At 37.5% G+C, this 19,759-nt stretch overlaps 2 protein-coding genes across 2 annotated transcripts in view; both read left to right on the plus strand.

Moving 5' to 3' along the window:
• The first annotated feature begins 1,011 nt into the window (after positions 1–1,011).
• On the plus strand, positions 1,012–8,229 carry SPRYD7 (SPRY domain containing 7). Its single transcript, XM_015812318.1, has 5 exons — positions 1,012–1,180; positions 3,109–3,225; positions 3,710–3,876; positions 5,718–5,820; positions 6,382–8,229. The coding sequence occupies exons 1-5, from the start codon at positions 1,048–1,050 to the stop codon at positions 6,477–6,479; spliced, it is 618 nt and encodes a 205-aa protein (XP_015667804.1). The 5' UTR covers positions 1,012–1,047; the 3' UTR covers positions 6,480–8,229.
• Positions 8,230–12,196: 3,967 nt separating this feature from the next.
• The window catches only part of KPNA3 (karyopherin subunit alpha 3), a 36,988-nt gene continuing 29,425 nt past the window's right edge, over positions 12,197–19,759 (plus strand). The window contains exon 1 of the mRNA XM_015812320.1: positions 12,197–12,273. Coding sequence (XP_015667806.1) covers positions 12,199–12,273 — 75 coding nt within the window. The 5' untranslated portion in view covers positions 12,197–12,198. The remainder of the gene's footprint in view (positions 12,274–19,759) is intronic.

Raw genomic sequence — 19,759 nt, forward strand, 5'->3', positions numbered from 1 at the left:
CTGACGTTGGCTTTTTGCGCATACTGTGGCAAAATGTAGCAATGTAGTTTACTGTTGTTATATTAAGACTGTTACCCATGCTACACCATGTTTCAAGACAAAATTTCATTTATTTGTAATTAGAAATAAATATTTCACAATATATAATTACATATAATGCTTTAATTATGTTCATTTGTAACAATGAAAATACATCCTGCATATCAGATATTTACATTACGATTCATAACAGTAGCAAAATTACAGTTATGAAGTAGCAACGAAAATAATTTTATGGTTGGGGGTCACCACAACATGAGGAACTGTATTAAAGGGTCGTGGCATTAGGAAGGTTGAAAACCACTTTTTCTATGGCATAGAAAAAGATCTGACTATGTAAATCTGATGATTTCAAATGTAGATGGAACTAGTCACATTCTGCCTCCTGGTGGTCGTCCAAAGAAAAGAATCCTATCAAAAGGATACACAGGATCACCACTTTCTCTATTAGAGAAAATAGATAATTCCTTATCCTTGGACACAAGATGGGGGTGGAAATCATGCATCGACAGAGCCCGGCTCCCAAGGCAGATTTCCAGGGAGAGACAGTCAAGTCTCCCGGGACCTCCTTTTTTCTGTCCTATTTAAGCAGCTTCTTAAGCGGCTATTTTGGTTTTTTTGCAAGTCACAAGGGAGACAGCCAACAATTCTGTATTAAAATATATCCACGGAATGCGCTCCTTGTAAGAAATAGCGCCGCTCGTATTGTGCATTGTTAAATTGCGATTTTAAAAGACGCTGGTTAAAAAACACCTGTTCAAAGTCTGCTTCTTCTGCAACATTTCAGAAGGAAGGACTATCTCTTTTTTGCCTGCGAAAGGCGTGGGCCGTTCTATGAAGAGCAGGCCTTCCCGGTAAAAGAGAAACAGCCTGCTTAGTTTGCGTGGATTTGTTGCCTGGGCGCCTACCCCGCACATGGAGGCCTTCACCAATCAGCCACCAGGAACCGAAAGTGTGTAGGGAACAGCTAAAGCCGCCTCCTCTTGAAGCTAGAGCGGCCGAGCAACCATGGCGGCGTCGGCAGGGGCGGCCTCGGGTTCCGTGTGGTGTTGCCTGCGCTGGGCTTGTTGTGGAGAAGGCAGCGCCGGTCACATCCCTCTCAAGGAGATGCCGTCGGTGTTGCTGGACACGCAACAGATGGGTAAGGGCAGCCGCTCTCGCAGGATTGGCGCGCAGGGATAAATCCCCCTAGAAACTGCACCTTTAAAGAACTCGAAACGCGCCCTGTTCGTTTCTAAATCTACGCTGAACTTGTGCCGTTAAGGAAACAATATGTTCAAATTTCTGTTTCGATGTTTGTAAAATTTTAAATTTGAAAAGTGTAAATTTTCCATGCTTCTGTCCCCGTCAAAGAAGGCTTGTTTTGCGCTAGGAAAAAAACGAGTAAAAGGTGGTAGTATCTGTTTAATTTACTGTTTTAATAAATGGAGGATTGCATATTTCTTCACCACTTGATTTCAAAATGCATTCTTACGTATACGGTATCAAGGAAACTACAAATCTGTTATATATTTTTTATCATGAAGTAATTATATTGATGCACTCTACTACAGCTAAAGTTGTTTACGAGTTAACCTTAGAAATGTGAACAAAATATTCGTTAACAAAATTGATCTATATGATTAATATGGAGGCAGCACCGAGTCTCCTTCCTCTTCCCTATTTAAATATGTGGCTTTCACATGTTATTTAAGAACAGATTCAAAATAAAACTGCCAATTTTTAATCCCCTTAGAAAAATCTGTGAAAGACCAATACTTAGAAAATTGACTATAGTTCTGATGTTTGTTCCTTAAAATTGTAAAATGGGCAGAAAATGTGAAGAGAAATTATGAGGTTGAAGTACGTATAGTTGGGAGACTTTATAGCAAGGAAAATTGGTGGGTAAATGGGAACACCATGGATTTTCTGTCTTTTGTGGGCTCTTCCTTCCTCTTATTCTATCTATATGAAATCACTCTGGAGCTCAACAGTGGAGGCCAGGAGTCATCAGTATGCAGGTGATACAGTTGTATACAGTATCTCAAACTGGGCCAAACAGAAGATGCAGCTGAGCTGCTATTCCAGTACCCAAAAGCTGTGAGGGATGACTAAAACTTAATTCCAGCAAGATTGAATGGCTTTGGATTTGGAGACCAACTGACACCAGATTATTTCATATTAGATTTTGGATAGGATTAACACCTTTATTCTTAACTGTTTCGTAATTTTGAAGGTCTTCTTAGACTCACAGCTCCTGCTTAGAGGCATCTGTGGCCAAGCAGACTTTTGCACAAGTTCATCTGGTGTTACTTCCATTCCTGGAAAAGAAGGTGCAGTTCATAGTCATCAGTGCTTTGGTTACCCTACAGACTATTGTCATGTATTGTCTACATGGGGCTGGCCTTGAAGACTATTAAAAAAATACAGCTAGGCCAGAATAAAATGACTTCATTGCCCTTTGTTTCTAAATGCATATTGGAAACAGATGCTTTGTATCCTTGCCTTGCATTTTCTAGAAAAAGAAATTATACAACTTTTTGTCCAGTTAACATGTAATGAATTTCATTGGTCCTGAGAAGAATGGGTTTCACGTGGCTGCTTTTTTATTGTCTCTGTTATATACTACTGGGGGGAAATTAGAGTTTTTGTATCAAAAACACAAACAGCTGACTGGTCAGTGGGGCATAGGAAGAGAGCCTGCTGATGTGCCTGCATGCTCTCTTCTGTTCCATTCCCACCCTCTTGTCATGTGAGATATATGCATTGACAATGGAATGCCTGCTTTTGAAACAACGTATTTACCCATGTTCCCTTGGACAAGTGGTTAAACCCTCCAACTCTGCATGCGTTTTGAGTCACCCAATGTTACTTCACCACACGTTCTGAAGAGTGCTATAAGTTTTCTGTTAAAAAAAAACATTGGCAGGTGAGACAAGGTATAGAGATGAAAAACAAATGAAATTTGTTACAGTTCCTTGACAATGAATTTCATTGAAATCAGTGTGGATTGTCTGCATAAAAATTGTATTGTAAGTCTTCAACATAGTTCAAAGTGTTTTCTGCTTGTTGATGTTTTATATTCTGCAGGAACAGATGTTGTTGTTGTTAAAAACGGACGACGAGTATGCGGTACAGGGGGTTGCTTAGCTAATGCTCCTTTGCATCAGAACAAGAGCTATTTTGAGTTTAAAATCCAATCTACAGGTCAGTCAAAAAGTAGTTTTTTCAAGAATTAATTTCATGTTACTCATATAGAATCAAAATATCTGTAGTGGCTATATAGACTGCCATTTGGAAATTCACACACACACACACACACACACACACACCCATATATATATATATATATATATTAAATACTATGAACAATGTTGTAATGGCTGTTTGAAGATTTCTAATCCTCACATAACTTGATAAGTAGAACCATAATGAAAGTATATCTTCATCCACTTATTGCTGTTTTCAATTATTCAGTTAGGAAAAGTTCAGCTATATAATTGCATATGCAAATTTCAGCTATTATAATTATCAGCTTTCATTTATGAATGTTTTTTCACAGCAATGAAATATTAAGTTTCATTATCTTCATTGGAGACAATTTAGAATTGCTTCTTAGTGTGGACTTATTTTCCCTGTTTTTTATGTCATGATTATGCCATTCCATTTTTTGCCTCTACTGTGATTTCAGGAATCTGGGGTGTTGGAGTTGCAACTCAGAAAGTCAACTTGAATCAAATTCCTCTTGGGAATGATGTGAATAGTCTAGTTCTGAGAAATGATGGGACTCTTTACTACAACAATGAAGAAAAAAACAGATTGCCAGCAAACAGTCTGCCACAGGAGGGTGATGTTGTAGTGAGTTTTGATTTTTTTTCATTATCATTTATGCAAATCAAAATACCTGAAAAGAATGTGGCCTATTGCTGAAATCTCATACCAGCAATTGCTCTGTATCAAAACATACCTTTATATGTCTCTTTTATGTCTGGTTTGGTTAAACCATTAGCTTACAAAAATTTAACATGCATGTCTTTGAAAAACTGGCAACATACATCTGTACTGAAACAGACAAGGTATACTGAAGTCATTCCCTTTTCACTGAAATATAATTCTAATAAAAGATAAAAGAGGCAAAAATTGTAGAAAAATATTAGTTCAACATAGCACAGCATTGACAAAAACATTTTAGTAGCAGAGCTTAAACATTACAAGTAGTACTTTATTTATAAACAGATTACATTCCAAGAGGCTGTTCATAACTCCATTTTATTTGTAAATCCAAGCGTACATATAACCTCCTCCTGACTTCTGAGAGCTAGACTGGAGTTGCAGACAGGTTTGTTTATATTGGCAAAAGTTCGTAAGTAATGTCTGTATTGCTTAATAGGTATTATATAATGTGGATCAGGCACAGGTTGTCTTTTATATTGTTCCCAAATACATATATTCTTCATATTGCATGTTTTATCAAAACTCAATAGATAACATTTTTTTGACCAAATTATAAAATATTTGTGTGTAAAGCATCATTGTCAATGTTTAGTTTCTTAGGATAGGTTTAAAATGATAAAATCAATAATATAGGTAGAACTTTTGTTGCTTTCTAGACATCTACCTAAGAATCTGATAAGGATTTTATTATTAACTGTCCTCATTTTATGGTCCTTCCTGCTTCCATGGATTCCAATAATAAGTAAAGAACCTCTATCTAATTAGTTGTTAGTTCTTGTTTCTCATATTTTTGTTTTTTTTAAAAACAAAACCATGACCAAATATTTCTTTTGTAAATATTTTCTATAATTAGCTAATATTCTAATCAATTTAAATATACAGGTAGTTCTTCCTCTGTCACATTCAGAAGCTGTGATATATGTGGCTGAATTTGATTTTCAGCACTGGAATAAGGTTTCATTATTCTTGCTTCTATTATGCCTTCTAAAATTCTATTTCCGCTTGGAAGCCTTTTTTCTATTCTAAATTCGGATCCTGCTAAATTCTTTCTCTATTTTTTTCAGACCAAGTATTTTAAATTTCAAGGTATAACTAATTGAGTTTTCAGAGTCCTTATAATTACAAATTCCAGGATGATGTGTAGTCACTGCTTTTTAGTGTTCCTGCCAGTTGCAGCTCTGCGTTTGGAATTTTGACAGCATACTATGAATACTGATAAAAAGACTATAGTAGGGAAACAGACAGACTTCCAAAATAGGGAATTGCAGTCATCTACTTTTTTTCCCCCATCTAAGTGTGATTTAGCAGTTTATGTGGAGCATTGTTAGAAATCCAAAGTAGGGTTGAAGTTGTGATGTTTTGCTTCAAGAGTATCCTTCTTAACTTTACCTTATGTCTATAGTAGAGGGCAAGAGTTTTCTATTTTTTCATCTTTCTTGAATGCTTAGTATTTGATATTGTGATAATTGTTTTCTGAGACTAGCATTGCTTCAGTTGGCAGTGAATTGCTTCAGTTGGCATATTGTGGGGAAAAAGAGGAGGAAGAAGGAGTATTATGTACATTTAAAGTTACTTATAAAGGCGGGATAAAAATGTATTAAATATCTGCCTAAAAATGTTCAGAATAAAATGTATGTATGTATGTATGTGTACATGTGTGTAGGTATGTGTATATATGTATGTGTATATCCAATTAAAACAAAAAGGATGAACATTTATATATAAAATTCATATCTGTCTTGCAGGGAATTACATATGACCATGTAGAACTAAACGTTTATTTAAATGGAAAAAATATGCATTGTCCAGCCTCAGGAATCAGAGGAACAGTCTTCCCTGCGGTCTATGGTAAGGAGACGTTCTTACAATCTATTTTAGTGAATGAAATGTTACACTTGACCTGGGTTCACTACCTACTCATTCATAAACTGAATTGGATAATTGGGCTAAATTGTCATGTTTACCACTCTACTGAATACTTCTTACGTGCCTGTTAAATTTCTGTATGTCACTTATTTCAGTACAAAAGCCTAAGAATGTAAAACATATATGTCACTGACAAGGCAGCAGAAAAGTCAGGGTTAGTAAACTACTTATTATAGATTGCTAAATGACTCTCTGTGGCTTAACAGCTGAAAAAAAACACATATAAAAGAATACAGCTGATCAATAGAACATAATAACAAAACAAAACCAAAACAGATCAAGCCAAAATCAAAGGGACTCTATAATCACCCTGTCCCCAAGGCCTGTGGAAACAATCTGAATTACACAAGGGGGGGGGGAGAGCAGGTCTCTGCAACACACTTCATCTCATAGAAAGCCTGAACACCCAATGAGGCTTGCAGTAATAATCAAAGAGCATTTGAATGTGATACATATATCTTCTCTTTTTTTCCCTCCTTACAGTTGATGATAGTGCCATTTTGGATTGTCAGTTCAGTGATTTCTGTCATGCTCCTCCTGCAGGTTTTGAAAAGATACTCTTTGAACAGCAGATTTTCTGAAGGTTCCTGCTGCAGATTGATTAACTAGCACTTTTTACAACCCATTCTTTCAAACTTCACATTATTCCCAGAATATTAATGTTGCATTTGATTAGTCTGTTTAATGTTTGGGAAAATATCAGTTTATCTGGAAACTATGTTGCTGGTTTAGATTTACCTACTGTTTGTGATATGGATAGTATTTGTATTTGATGTAAAGAGATAAAGCTGACAGTATTTAGTGACCATGGACTCTAAGAATGCTGTATAATATGCTATACACTAAAATTGTTTTGTAAATGTCGCATATCCATAATATAGCAGAGTCTAATGGTTATTCAACAATGTTTCTCCAATATGTGTAGTAATTAGAGAAAGTAATTACAAGTATTTTGAGGATAACAACAATGAAAACATTGATACCTGTTATCCTTTTTAAGCACTGGGGTTCTAATGTTTATTTCTGAGCATTTGTGTTAAAATTAGAATAAATTGCTGACTATTAAAAGCCAGGCTGTTGATATCTATTGTACAAAAACTGTCAATGGAACAAACAAAGTAGTACCGAATAGCCTGTTGCTTGTTGTGATAAAACTTTATTTTTTTAAGTCTTTATTACATTTTTGGAGTTCTCCAAAAATATAAAATGTACAGACTGCTCTTCTATTCATTTTTATGGTTATTTTTAAATTGCTTTTCTTGTGCACTGAGAAAATATATACAGCATTCTTGTACATCCAGAACTATGAAACCTGCTGTAAGGAAATTGCTATATCAGAATTATAAGCCTTTGTCCTTGTATTTTGTTGTGAGAGGTAGGGAGTGGAAATAACTTTCTGAGATTCTGTTGTCACATTTCATATATTTAACTATACCATGGCAAATAAGTGAAAAAGTGATTTGCTCTATTTTGTTATATAGGCTTTGTAGTCTTAAGAGATTGAAGGAATGTGCATTCTTCATAATATACTAATGTTAGAAAAACTTACCTATTACCTTTATTATTCCTCAGGGAGGTGTCCTTTTTCAGGCCTTGTAGGAAATTCTTTTCCAACAGCCAGTTACAAATACACATATGAATTCAGTTTGTGCTATTGGCAAATATTCTGGAACTCCAAAATCCACACTTGGAAAGATATGTATAAAATGCTTACTATGCTACTATAAAGTTGATCCCCTTAAAATTAAAGATAGTTTATTCTAACGTATGTGTAAAGAACATCTCTTTTGCTCATTAGGGCATTTGAAAAGATAAAAAAGTTGTAGTTGAGAAAATAAATCTAAAATATTTTTAGAATTGAATTTGATTTAAAATGCATTCCCAAATTTTAAATATATGCTATCCTGGATAATTTTTATTTCATGCTCTTTTCCTTGTCCTCTTAAAAGCATCTGTTTGGCTACAGCAGAGATAGCATATTTTATTTATAACATTAAATATGAATTTAACCTCTACCATTTTAATATTTTGGCCTCTAATCTAGTTTTTGTTCAACCATGTTTACTCTTGTGATCTTCAAACACTACATAAATATGAATGTGATCCTCAAGTCAAAACAGATCTCCCTCCATTGTGTTACTGGAAGTCTGATAACATGTTTTGGGATTTAACCTATTCTGTATCTTCAATAGCATATTTATTGAACATTTCATATATTATCTGTCAATATTAAAGTTTTTACAAACCACCCATCACATTTTCTGAATGTAGGTTTTCAAAATAAATTGTGGCTTATGTACTCTCTAATAAAATAAGCTTAAAGAGTCTGTAGAACTGCCTCAAAACCTTCAAATTAAAATTGTGATCTGGACAGTCACATCTTGAAAGTACAGTTCCTGGATTGGGTAGAAGGATCGTCTATTTAGCTATAAAATCAAGGAGAGAAGCAACCTAGAATTAAGGACAAATTTCCTGACAGAGAACAATTAATCAGTGGAATAACTTGCCTCCAAAAGTTGTGAATGCTCCAACACTGGAAGTTTTTAAGAAGAGATTGGACAACTATTTGTCTGAAATGGTATAGGGCAGTGGTTCTCAACCTGTGGGTCGGGACCCCATTTGGGGTCGATCGACCATTTCATGGGGGTCGCCAAGCAAGGCTGTCCGCCATTTTTTTTGTCCGCCTTTTTTTCCCCTTTTTCTGGAGGGTGCCTTACCTCCCTTGGGCTGGGCCAGCTGGTGGTCGGCCTGCTCAGTCTCTGCCGCTTGCCAGCTACGCCTCGGCCGGCGCAGGGGGTGGAACCACTCATGTGCGGCGCTCCCGGGCAGGGAAAGTCCTCGACTTATGTCCGGTTGGGTAGCCCTCGACTTACGACCAGTTTAGTCCTCGACTTACGACCGGTTTAGTCCTCGACTTACGACCAGTTGGGGTCGCGGCATTAAAAAGGTTGAGAACCACTGGTATAGGGCTTCCTGCCTGAGCAGGGGGTTGGACTAGAAGACCTCCAAGATCCCTTCCAACTCTGTTGTTCTGTTAAATTGTTGCATCCCTTTTCAATGAGCTTTCAGGGGTGTAGATTCCAACATTTTGTTCTTATCAGGCTGTTAGAAAATAAAAAGATTCTGTTCTAAGGTTGTATTCATAAAACCAAAATATAAGCCCTCCATCCTATCTAGATTTGGAGTACAGCTATTTCATAATATGAGTATTTGCTGCATTCTATATCTCGACTAAAACCATATACAATAGAATTGAAACAAATTAGAAACCGAGACCTTTCTCATTCTGAAAGAATGGATCCTGGGATGTTGTATACCACATCCTGTTAACGCTAAACAGTCATTCCAGGATGATATAAGTAATCCTCAACTTGTGACCAGAATGGATTCCAAATTTCATTGTAAGGAATGGAAATTAGAAGCCATCCATGTGGCTTACCCAATATTATGACTTTTGAGGGGGCAGTCATTAAGTGAACGCCATGGTCCTTAAGCAAATCCATTCCTATAAGCATTTTCTGCCAGAAACCATCTGAAAAGGCTGAAAACTATATTTAAAAAGTATATTGCGGTCATAGGACTGCAGAACACTGCAACCAGCCATAAAGGTGAGCTGTTTGCCAAGCTCCCAAAACGCAGTCATGTGACCATGAAAAGCCACTTTCGGTATCCCAGAACTGTTAAAAGAAGCTTGGTGGGGGAGGGGAGAGAGTCTTTTATAACTTTGAACAATAAGTGGCTAATTGTTAAGGGAGGGCTATCTGTACAGTGATTTATCAGTTAACTCTCCTGGTTTTGTTTGGAGAGCCAGTCTGGTCTAGTGATTAAGTGCTGGCTTGTGAGTTCTAGTCCCACCTTAGGTGTGAAAGCCAGTAGGTGACTTTGGGCCAGTCACTCTCTTAACCCAATTCACGTCACAAGATTGTGGGAAAAACAGGAGGAGGAAGGAGTATTAGGTACATTTGCCACCTTCAGTTATTTATAAAAATAAAGGCAGAATATAAATAAAATCAAAGTAAACATCATCATTCGCTAGCAAATCAATGTAATCCAAGATTTTAGAATTATTTTATATCACTGCTAGTTGCTCAAGTGTCTTCCTGCAAATAGAGTAGCTGCAGTTGACTGATAGGTGTTATGATTTTCACAGTCCAAAAGAGTCTTTTAGAGATTGGTTGTGTGAGCATGGCCTTCACGTAACTGAAAACGTAAAAAAAATCAGTTCATGGACAGAGCCAATCTTTGATTATTGTTATTAGCCTAAAAACAGCAATCATTAAAATGTCTGTAATTTTCCTTCAAAGAACCTTACACATCTTTGGTGTAGCTTTCTATATCTCTTACTGCCATCCCATGGTTGTGTGAGTGGTAGCTATACAGATGAGGGAGCCTTGTTTTTGTGTACAGTAGTTGGAAATCTGAAAAAATTACAGATTTTGATCAACCACCTCTCGCCAGGTATCTTTACTCACCTCACCTAATTTGGCAGAATAAACTGGTCCCATCAAGAATGTCATCTTAAGGGGCCCAGGAAGAGAATGGTTTTGGTTATGAGAGAATGGTTTTGGTTATGCTGCCTACCTTTTGGGACATCATCTCCACAGAGATTAGATTAGCCCTGACTGCTAGTTTGTAAGGGTCTTTGGCAATACCTTGAAGATGTGGCTGTGTTTCTGGATTTGGGGGTTGGAAACAGAGCCCACAAAGTGATTAGGTTGATTGCTCTTTTATCTTGGCAGCTGATTATTACTTTTTGTGTTTTTAACTGCTGTTAGTCACCCATACTCACTGTTATGAGATGGTAGTTATATAAATTAAAATATATGTTAAACTGTTTGAACTGCAGCATTTTAAGATAGCAATTTTATTCAGTGAAAAATATCTCTTAGCAGGACTTTGAAAGTGTTGATATTAATCATGCAAAGAAGAAAGAAAAATCACACTTTGAGGATACTAATATCACTGCCATTAAATCAACAGATTTGCTTCTGATCAAACTTGGAGATTTTTTTTTTAACCTTGCATCCCATCTGTCTCTTTTATCTGTTTATTCTCCACTAACTCATAAAGCCAACTGCTGCCTTTGTTAGAAGAAAATACTTAAGTGTGATTATATTAACTATCCATTGGAATTTCTGCATTTCATATACCAGCTAGGACCAACAATTGGAAAACCTCTAGAGTTTCAGAAATCCCTCAGGATCTACCAGTTTCCAAGGATGGATTGTCCTAACTCATCCTCCATTTGTACAAAGTATTAAAATCTAAGTTGCAGTAAAAAATAACCTTACCATGGTATTTGGGTCAGAGCAAATTTCTGTTTTATTGCAAACATCAGAATCATAATAAGTCCACCAGCTGTATCTCAGAGATGTTTGTCTTATTGGGCAGCCTCATGCCAGAGCATGAAGGATGAATTTATCCACCTTGTGATCCTCAAGGCAGGTTTTGAAATGATCACACAGCTGTTGACCCATGGGATTCTTTAATAGGCTTCCTAATATTGCCAGATACCCCTATATGTGAGGCAAAGACTAATTCAATTTCCAACAGGAAGCTCTACTGAATATTCATGGAAAAAATCAAGTCTTACAAATTTTGTAGGTGAGCACAGTATTACTTGCAGTGAGCGTTTAACTGTTGCTTTATATGGCAAGTTTAACAAGAAACATCAAATATGTTTGTTTAACCACAGTTTCTTCAATAAGACAAAATTAGCTGGATTCCTACCTCGCGACAAATGATTGCCCTTGACTTATAAGACATAATGACTAGATTCACCAAGGCCACATAACTGCTTCGCACTCTGGGCAAATGCATCCTTTCTGCTGATCCAAAAAGCTCACCGCCCGTCCTTCTACGATGGCTGCTAGCTAAGCTCTTCCCTGGGATCCTCAGTGTGAACTTCAGTCACTTAGCGGACTTCAGCCAGGTTCGGGGAAAACTGAGCAACTACTTCTCCTTCAGCTTCTACTTTCCCGCTTATTCAGGCTTCCCCCAACCCTCGATTTCTGCGCCGCACATGGGCAGCTGTCATTTCCGCTCAGAAAAGCGAGTGGAAATACCTCCAACCCTACCAAGGCAGCCTCATCTCCCGATCCACTGGAGCTTCGGAATTTCTCTCTGCTCCTGCAACAGTCCAGCCGGCTGGGCGCATGCGCCGTCCTCCGCCGTTTCCCGTTTGTTTCGTCACTGAGCGTCTGTCTGCTCGTTCCGCGCCCCCTCCGCCCCTTTCGCGCGCGCGCGCTGTCGTCGCTGCTTCAGCCCAGAGCCGCTGCCGCCGCCGTCGCCGCCGTCGTCATGGCTGACAACGCCGCCGCCGGCCTGGAGAACCACCGCTTCAAGAGCTTCAAGAATAAGGGCCGCGACGTGGAGGTCTGTGCCAGCCTGGGACAGTCCCTTTCCGTCTCGTGGGGGAGTGGCCGGGTTTTACTTTCTCAGCCCGCGGGAGGCGGGTGGCTCTGCGCCCGGTGGTGGGACCATGTAGGCAGACGCACCGACATACGTACCGCCTCCGCCATCTGCTGCTGGGCCTGGCCTGGTTCCCTCTTCCCACCTCGACCGGGCCGGCATGGGGGAATCCAGCCCTCAAGTGGGCGGGCAGCGGGTTTATCAGGTTCCCTTTGTGATTCGGCTCTTTCCCCAGACTTGAAGGGAGTCTGAGCTGATCGGGCTCGCTTTGAATTGTTTGTCCATGAGATACAATAATAATGCTGGCATGGCGAGAGGGTGATTAGTCCTATCAGTCTTGCTCACCTTCTGGTAGTGGGGAAGCAGGTCGTAATCTTTATTCTGATTCTTCACCAAGGACGCTGAAATGTGGGGCTTGGCCGATCTTCTTTGTCCTTTATCATCCCCCCAGAATAGTGTACTGGGTGGATTCCGAATGAGATACTTGGGAGAGCTCTGACAGCCTATTTCTGTCACTTCTTTAGCTTCCTTATTAATGAGGCTTTGGGAAGAGATTTACAATGTCTCTTTTTGCTTTCGTAATTACTTCTGATGCACCTACTATAAATCTCTGTGTAATTCCTATCAAGTTTGATCTTTTATTGCTCCAGTGTATTGCAGCTTTGGATACATATATAGTCCACTGGATTGGTTTGGGTCATTGCTTATTTTCTGAACAAAACTTAATTTTACCCCCTAAACAAATGCTTAATTTGAGGTATGAGTCACAGAACACCATTTTATATTGGTGATATCACTTGCTCCTTCACAAAAGTAAGCTTTTGTATTTTTACCTGGTAGCAGTGTCTCACAACTACAAATGTAAGAAGGAAGAATAAAATTCAAGTTGTTCTCCGTGAGTTCAATTTTCTGAGACTGTATTCAGATTTAAAGATAGGAAGTGATAAGAATAGCTTGAGGAATATGGAATATGGTAATATAGTCTTGGGCTGAGTTGTTTGGTTTTGACTTAGTTTATGCACAAATAACCATAGGTTATGGCTTAATATATTATTGTAGCCAGTTAATTTTAAAAATTAGGATTAAACAAACCATGACAGGAGCATTATGTACACTACCTTGAGTTGTGCAGGTACAGGTAGGATATAAATCTAATAATAAATGTAAGAGATAGACTATATTTTTTAATTATAGCTGATTTGTTAGGCTTTATAAAAAATAGAATTCAAGTTTTTTTTTACACAAGTGTAATATGTATTTTTTATTTTATACTTCATCTTACAAACTAGCTGCCTTGGAGATCATTTGCCCAATCCTTCAGAGATAATTATTTGTAAGGTCTCCTGTTAGTAGATACTAATATTTCCCATACTTATCCATTCTGAATCTCCCTGATTTAGAAATTATGGGTTCCTATAATAGTTAATGATTTTAGTATCAAAATAAGACATGTTTCAGAGTTCAGAATACCCCTTTCCTTTCATTATTTGGTAATTTCAGATGTAATATTGGTTGATAATCAACCATATGTAAAATTTTTATTTTTTTTTAGTTAGAGTTGTGGTGGCTAACTAATCAAACTTTTAAAGAAATTATTGCATTTTCTCATTAAAAAAGGAGCAAACGTCTGCTTCATACTGATATGTGTTGCATATATTGCATGTATTGTATTTTCTTATTGTATTTGCAGATACTGTACTGAAATGTGGCATGTTTATATGCTTATATTGTTCACACTGCAAATGTTAAGAATATTTTAGATCCATAGATTTTACCACATGCATGATTAAATAGTGACATTAAATCCCCATCTATAAAGCCTTTATAACTATAATCTTGAAGTAGAAGATCATATTTCAAGACTATAAAGACTTTATATTTCAGGTGAGAGCTGTAGCCCGACTAGTCAATGGTTCTACAGTATCTTTCTTTCCCAAGTGAAATTTCACTAGGACAACTAGATGGTGCTATTCCATTTAATGTTATGTGCTTAAAACATTTATGTCCCCATTTCATTCAAAAAGCTTGACAGCTAACAGTCAAGATAAAAGGAGCAGCTAGAAGTGTTTATCTCTAAAATAGTAGCAGCCTGAAGAATATTGGCATAAAAAAGAAAGGTGTATCAGTAATGTTCCTAGTGCTGTAGTGATAGCAGTAAATTGTATATCTTCATTGATAGTGTTTCATACTACTTAGGCATTTGGTAAATGCTTTTTTCTTATTGTATCACTCTTGTTTTGATTGATTCAATACTTCGTGGGCTTAAAATGTAAAAATCTGATTCTTTTAAACCATTGAGATTTCCCCTCTCCCAAGATTTGAATAATATATCACTGATGAGATTGTAATAGGCAGTCCATGGTAATTTTTTTAAAAAATAGATCTCTTTAAACTCCAAACTGGTGTTAGGTAATGATGTTAAAGAAAAGGGTAACAAGAAAGCCTGAAACAAATCAAATATTGTCTTGGAGGGGAAAAAATGACAGGAAGCATAGAAAATATAGAAATTAATTTCTTACTGCAGTCTGTGCAGAGTGATTTAAATGACATACTGGTAGTTTTCAGTGATGTTCATCATATAAGCATTTTATTTAATTTAAATAATTATATTTGTTACAGCCACTCATTCCATTAGACTCTGGGTGGCTTACAAATCCAGAAACAATACAAATGATTAAGTACAAATAAACAGGCAGAATAAAACCAAAATAATAAACCATACAGATTATGACTGGAGACCACAAGTATATCAAGGGAAGTGGATACTATTTATATTTGGGGGGGGGGAGGGTAGGGAACACTGTTCCAGAAGGCAGAGGCAATGACAGGAGACATACTTCCTCCGTCCCAATAGCTAGCAACATTTGATAAAGGGGGCCTGAAGTGCACCTGAAGGGCCTTATAGATGATGACTTTCACCTTGAATTGCACCTGGAAGCCTACTGGCAATCCATGCAGCTCATCTAGTGCACTTAGCAATGCATAATATGAAGTGTCTGTAATATACTGTTCACACCACTGTAATTTGTAGCAGTTGTAGCTTCCAGATCTTCAAGGGCAGTGTGATATAGAGACCATTGTGATAGTCCAATTGTGAAGGCAATGAGGGCATGAGCAACTATCTGAAGGGCCTCTCAGTTGAGAATAGGACACAGTTGGTATATTTTCAAGCAGGAGCCGCTTGTCCAGGAAGATCTCAAAGTTGCAATCTTGAATTGGAAAGTACAACCCCACCCAAGACCAATGATAAAAATATCCCCACCTCAGGGAGATCAAACAGCCATAGCTACAGTCTTGTCAGAATTGAGCCAGTCTATTCTTCCCCACTTAGATCTATACAGCCTGCAGAGACTGGGTCAGTACATTGACAGCTTCATCTGTGCAAATGTGAGTCCTAATAATGTATGTAAAGGGAATGAAATGAAAAAAATGAATGAAAAAATAAATAAAAAAACATCAAATGTGTAGTCCTCATTTCATTTGTTTCATAAAGAAGGTTATCCAACATGTGATGTACCATTGTGAAAAATTAGTCACCTTTTTGGTGCAGTTAAAGAGATAACCAATCCTAGCTGGGTCAGTATTTCATTATTGTAAATAATCAGAACTGATTTTGATCAGTCCTGCCCAAACTTTGGTTTCCCTCATCACAGTAAAGTTTACACTGCAGCATGCCTATTCAGAAGGAATCTTTGAAAATCTCAATAAAATAGTCATTGATACCTAAGAGACCAGGAAACTGAGTCTCACCTTAGGCATGAAAGCCAACTGGGTGACTTTGAGCCAGTCAGTCTCTCTCGGCCCAACCAAACTGACAAGGTTGCTGTTGGGGAAACTAGGAGGAAGGAGTAGTTTGTTTGTTTGCTGCCTTGAGTTACTTATAAAAGTAATAAAGGCAAAAAATTTAAAAAACCTAATAAGAAAAATATGAAAATATTGGCCTTCTAGCATTTGTCCTTTGTGCTTGGCCTCTGGAACTTTCATTTAACTTCCATAGTTAAAATGACTGATTTATTGTCTAGGAATGTGTCCAGTTAAACTTGTCATCCTCATCACCATATTTTAATTACAATACATTTCTTTGAGTGTTATCATTTAATATAGTTCATTAACTACATCCACCCTATATACAAGTTTTAACAAACTTAGCAAAGTTTGTTTTGCAGATGTGTTTTCATTACTTTAGACTTCTGATAATAGTTTGTTATTTGGCTCTATTTTATCAGCAATGTTCTTAATTTTTATTTTTAGACTCCATTTTACTTATTCTGTTTCTCTTATACACATATACATTTGAAAATGGCATGTTTCAGAATCTGAAGCAAATATAATTCATTATTACCATATTGCAAGTTGGAAGATCCTATCACTTGAAAAATAAATGGATTATGATAGTTATGAACTGCAGCTTAAGTTCTGCAATATTGCTGCATTTTTGTGAACATGCTGTATATGTGCATGTATAGGCGTGCATGTGTATATTTATACTTATGTGTATAGCTTAATTTGTATTAAGCTTCTGTTACAGTAAGCTGAAATTACAGTTTATAACATTTCCAGTAGCCTCCCTTCCATATGTCTGATAGATGGGTTAGGCCAGTGGTGGCGAACCTATGGCATGCGTGCCAGAGGCGGCACTTGGAGCCATCTCTGTGGGCACATGTGCCGTTGCCCCACCCTCACCTCCCCCCACAACCCCCTCCTCACCAGCAGCCCCCCTGGAGGAGAGTTGCCCCCAAGCGTGGCCCACACGGAGCAGTGCAGCCAAAGACATGGCAGCCAGGCAGCGTAGACAAGACTCTGCCCTCACACCCCATCCCACACAGTTGATACTGCGGGGCACGGGCAGAGGGCATGGCCACCATGGCGCTGCTGGGCTGCCTGGGTGATCTGCGGCGGGCCCTGGAGATGGTGAGTGGCCCTGCAGGCAGGTGGGGTGGGGGCGGAGCAGGAGTAGAGCAGGGGGTGGGGCCACTTTTGGGGCACTCGGTCTCTAAAAGTTCGCCATCACTGGGTTAGGCTGAATCCCAACCAGCATAATATTTTGGAGCTGAAATCATAAAACATCTTGAGGGTACCAGTTTCGAGAAGGCTGGCCCATTTATTTCCACATTGCGAATTAGGCTGAGAGAATAGTACATAATAATTTCCCAGTATAGTTTATTAATGCACCTCTATTGCTAATATTGTTAATCATGAAATGGGTCTGAAGCAGTTTTAGTAGCAAATCCATCTTACTTCAGGGTACTTAAATTTCTTCTTTAGACTTCCTGCAGCATCAGATTCAGGACTTACTTGCATGCAGAAGGGTTATGTTCCATTAATTATATACAGACTGATTACACTCTTGGATGTTCAAAAATAATAACAATAGATATATCCTCATGAAGTAAGACACGTTAAAGCAGAGATTTAGATCCCAATATTTTTGATCCTGACATTTGGTTTTTCAGCTCTTGAAACTTAACCTCAGTTATTACAATGGCAGTGACAAAAATTGTTTTGTATATCACCAAATTGATACAACCTTCCTATTCACAAGAGAGAAAGATCAGCAGGTGTGCAGCATCCCTGAAGTTTGCATCTGTACCCTCCCCGCCAAAAATATTATGTAATTCTGTATTCTACTGTGGCTGAATGCATTCAAATTGAGTGTATTCAGTCCCAATAAAATACAAAACAACAGAGCATAAGAACCTATACCATTCCGGACAAATGGTTTGCCAATCTCTTTTTAAAAACCTCCAGTAATGGAGCACCACATTCTGGTGGCAAGCTGTTCCACTGATTAATTGTTCTCACTGATAGGAAATTTCTTCTTAATTCTGGGTTGGATCTCTGTTTGTTAAGCTTTCATCCGTTACTTCTTGTCTTGTTCTCAGATGCTCTGAAGAATAGTTTGACCCCTTTCCTCTCTGTGATAGTCCCTAAAATATTGGAAGACTGCTATCGTGTCACCTGCATTCCTTCTCTTCATTAGACTACACATTCCCAGTTCCCACAACTTCATCATACGGTTTAGCATCCAGCCCCCTTAGCATCTGGCCTCCGAATCATCTTTGTTCTTCTCTGCACTCTTTCCGAAGTCTCAACATCTTTTTTGTATCATGACCAAAACTGGACTCAGTATAAGCACTAGACTGAATATACAGAACTTGACTAATTGACTCAAAGAGGACTCCAAGACTTTGTTGTAAAACATGTATACAAGTGATAATACAATAAATATTGTAACATTTCACAAGAACTGTACACTTTTTGATAACATTAATTTTACACCATTTGTGACTAATTCAAGATCAAAGTAAACATTTGGTTAGCTATACTAAAGTAATATAACCACTCATTGCTGTGAGTAGCAGTCTTTATTTTGTTTAAATGCAAAGAAGAAAATAACACCAGATCCACTGGATAACTCAAGAAAAGCAGAGCGTGTCCAGTTATCACAAAGTGCTTACCTTTTTCAGGGTGGAGGGGAATAAATGAAATTGGAATACCATATTCTATAGAAGAGCACATTTACATTGCAACATGCTGAGCTAGTGCCTAATATTGGCTTTTGTGACAGTGAATTTTGTAGATTACTTATGTGTTGCTTGAAGAATTATATCTTGTCAATCTGGAACATGATATCATATAGATCTTATTTAATTCTAGTATTGCAGGATGCAAAAGCCCCTTCAACATGTTGTTATATAAAATAGTACTAATATAAATGTATGCATATTTCTCTTTAGTTATCTTTGTAAGACAATCCCAAATACATTACTTTGATCTCTAGGTACTTTCATGATTTATTAAAGTTGTAGCCTAATATTAATATTTTTAACAAAATAAAAATGTTCTCACAGCAGTTAACAATCTATATCAAAATAAATACAGAACAAGTGGCATTGGAAAATTCATAGCAGATTATTTACAAATTACAACATCTATAAAAGTGATCATTGAAGGAATTACTGTCAAAACAAGTCCTCCTCCAGTGTAAAGCTAGAAGGAGCCATTTAAATTCAATCTAAGAATCCAAACTAGAGCGTCATTTCTAAGTAATTGTTGGCTCCACTATCAAGCTGTTTTTGTTTTTAGGAATTTTTTTCTCATACTCAGCTGGAACCATCTTTCCTGTTAACTGAAGTTCATTATTCTATACTCTAAGACAGTAGAAATAGGTCTTTGACATTTCTTAATACTTGGAAGATCGCTGTTGTATGCCTTTTCTATGCTAAACATAATCCAGTTCCTTTATCCAATTCCTTTATACCTGTTCCAGTTTGTTTAAATTAAAATATGTGTATACATGTTTCAAAGTGATTGTGCATTCCAAAATGCATTAGAATGTTCAGGAATATGAGCACAGCACATCTTTAAAGGAACCACAGAATTAATGTGATTCGTTAAAACAGCAGCAAGCATGAAAAGGGATAACAACAACAACAACAATAATAATAAT

Source organism: Protobothrops mucrosquamatus, unplaced genomic scaffold (assembly GCF_001527695.2).
Source record: "Protobothrops mucrosquamatus isolate PMUCROS unplaced genomic scaffold, P.Mucros_1.0 scaffold78, whole genome shotgun sequence".
Taxonomy (NCBI): Eukaryota; Metazoa; Chordata; class Lepidosauria; order Squamata; family Viperidae; genus Protobothrops; species Protobothrops mucrosquamatus.

Bases quoted from the DNA above. Each gene is read 5' to 3' on its own strand.
- SPRYD7 (XM_015812318.1), top strand. From the start codon at position 1,048: ATGGCGGCGTCGGCAGGGGCGGCCTCGGGTTCCGTGTGGTGTTGCCTG. The intron at 1,181-3,108 runs GTAAGGGCAGCC...TATATTCTGCAG, and splicing joins GCTGGACACGCAACAGATGG to GAACAGATGTTGTTGTTGTT. The intron at 3,877-5,717 runs GTGAGTTTTGAT...TCTGTCTTGCAG, and splicing joins CACAGGAGGGTGATGTTGTA to GGAATTACATATGACCATGT.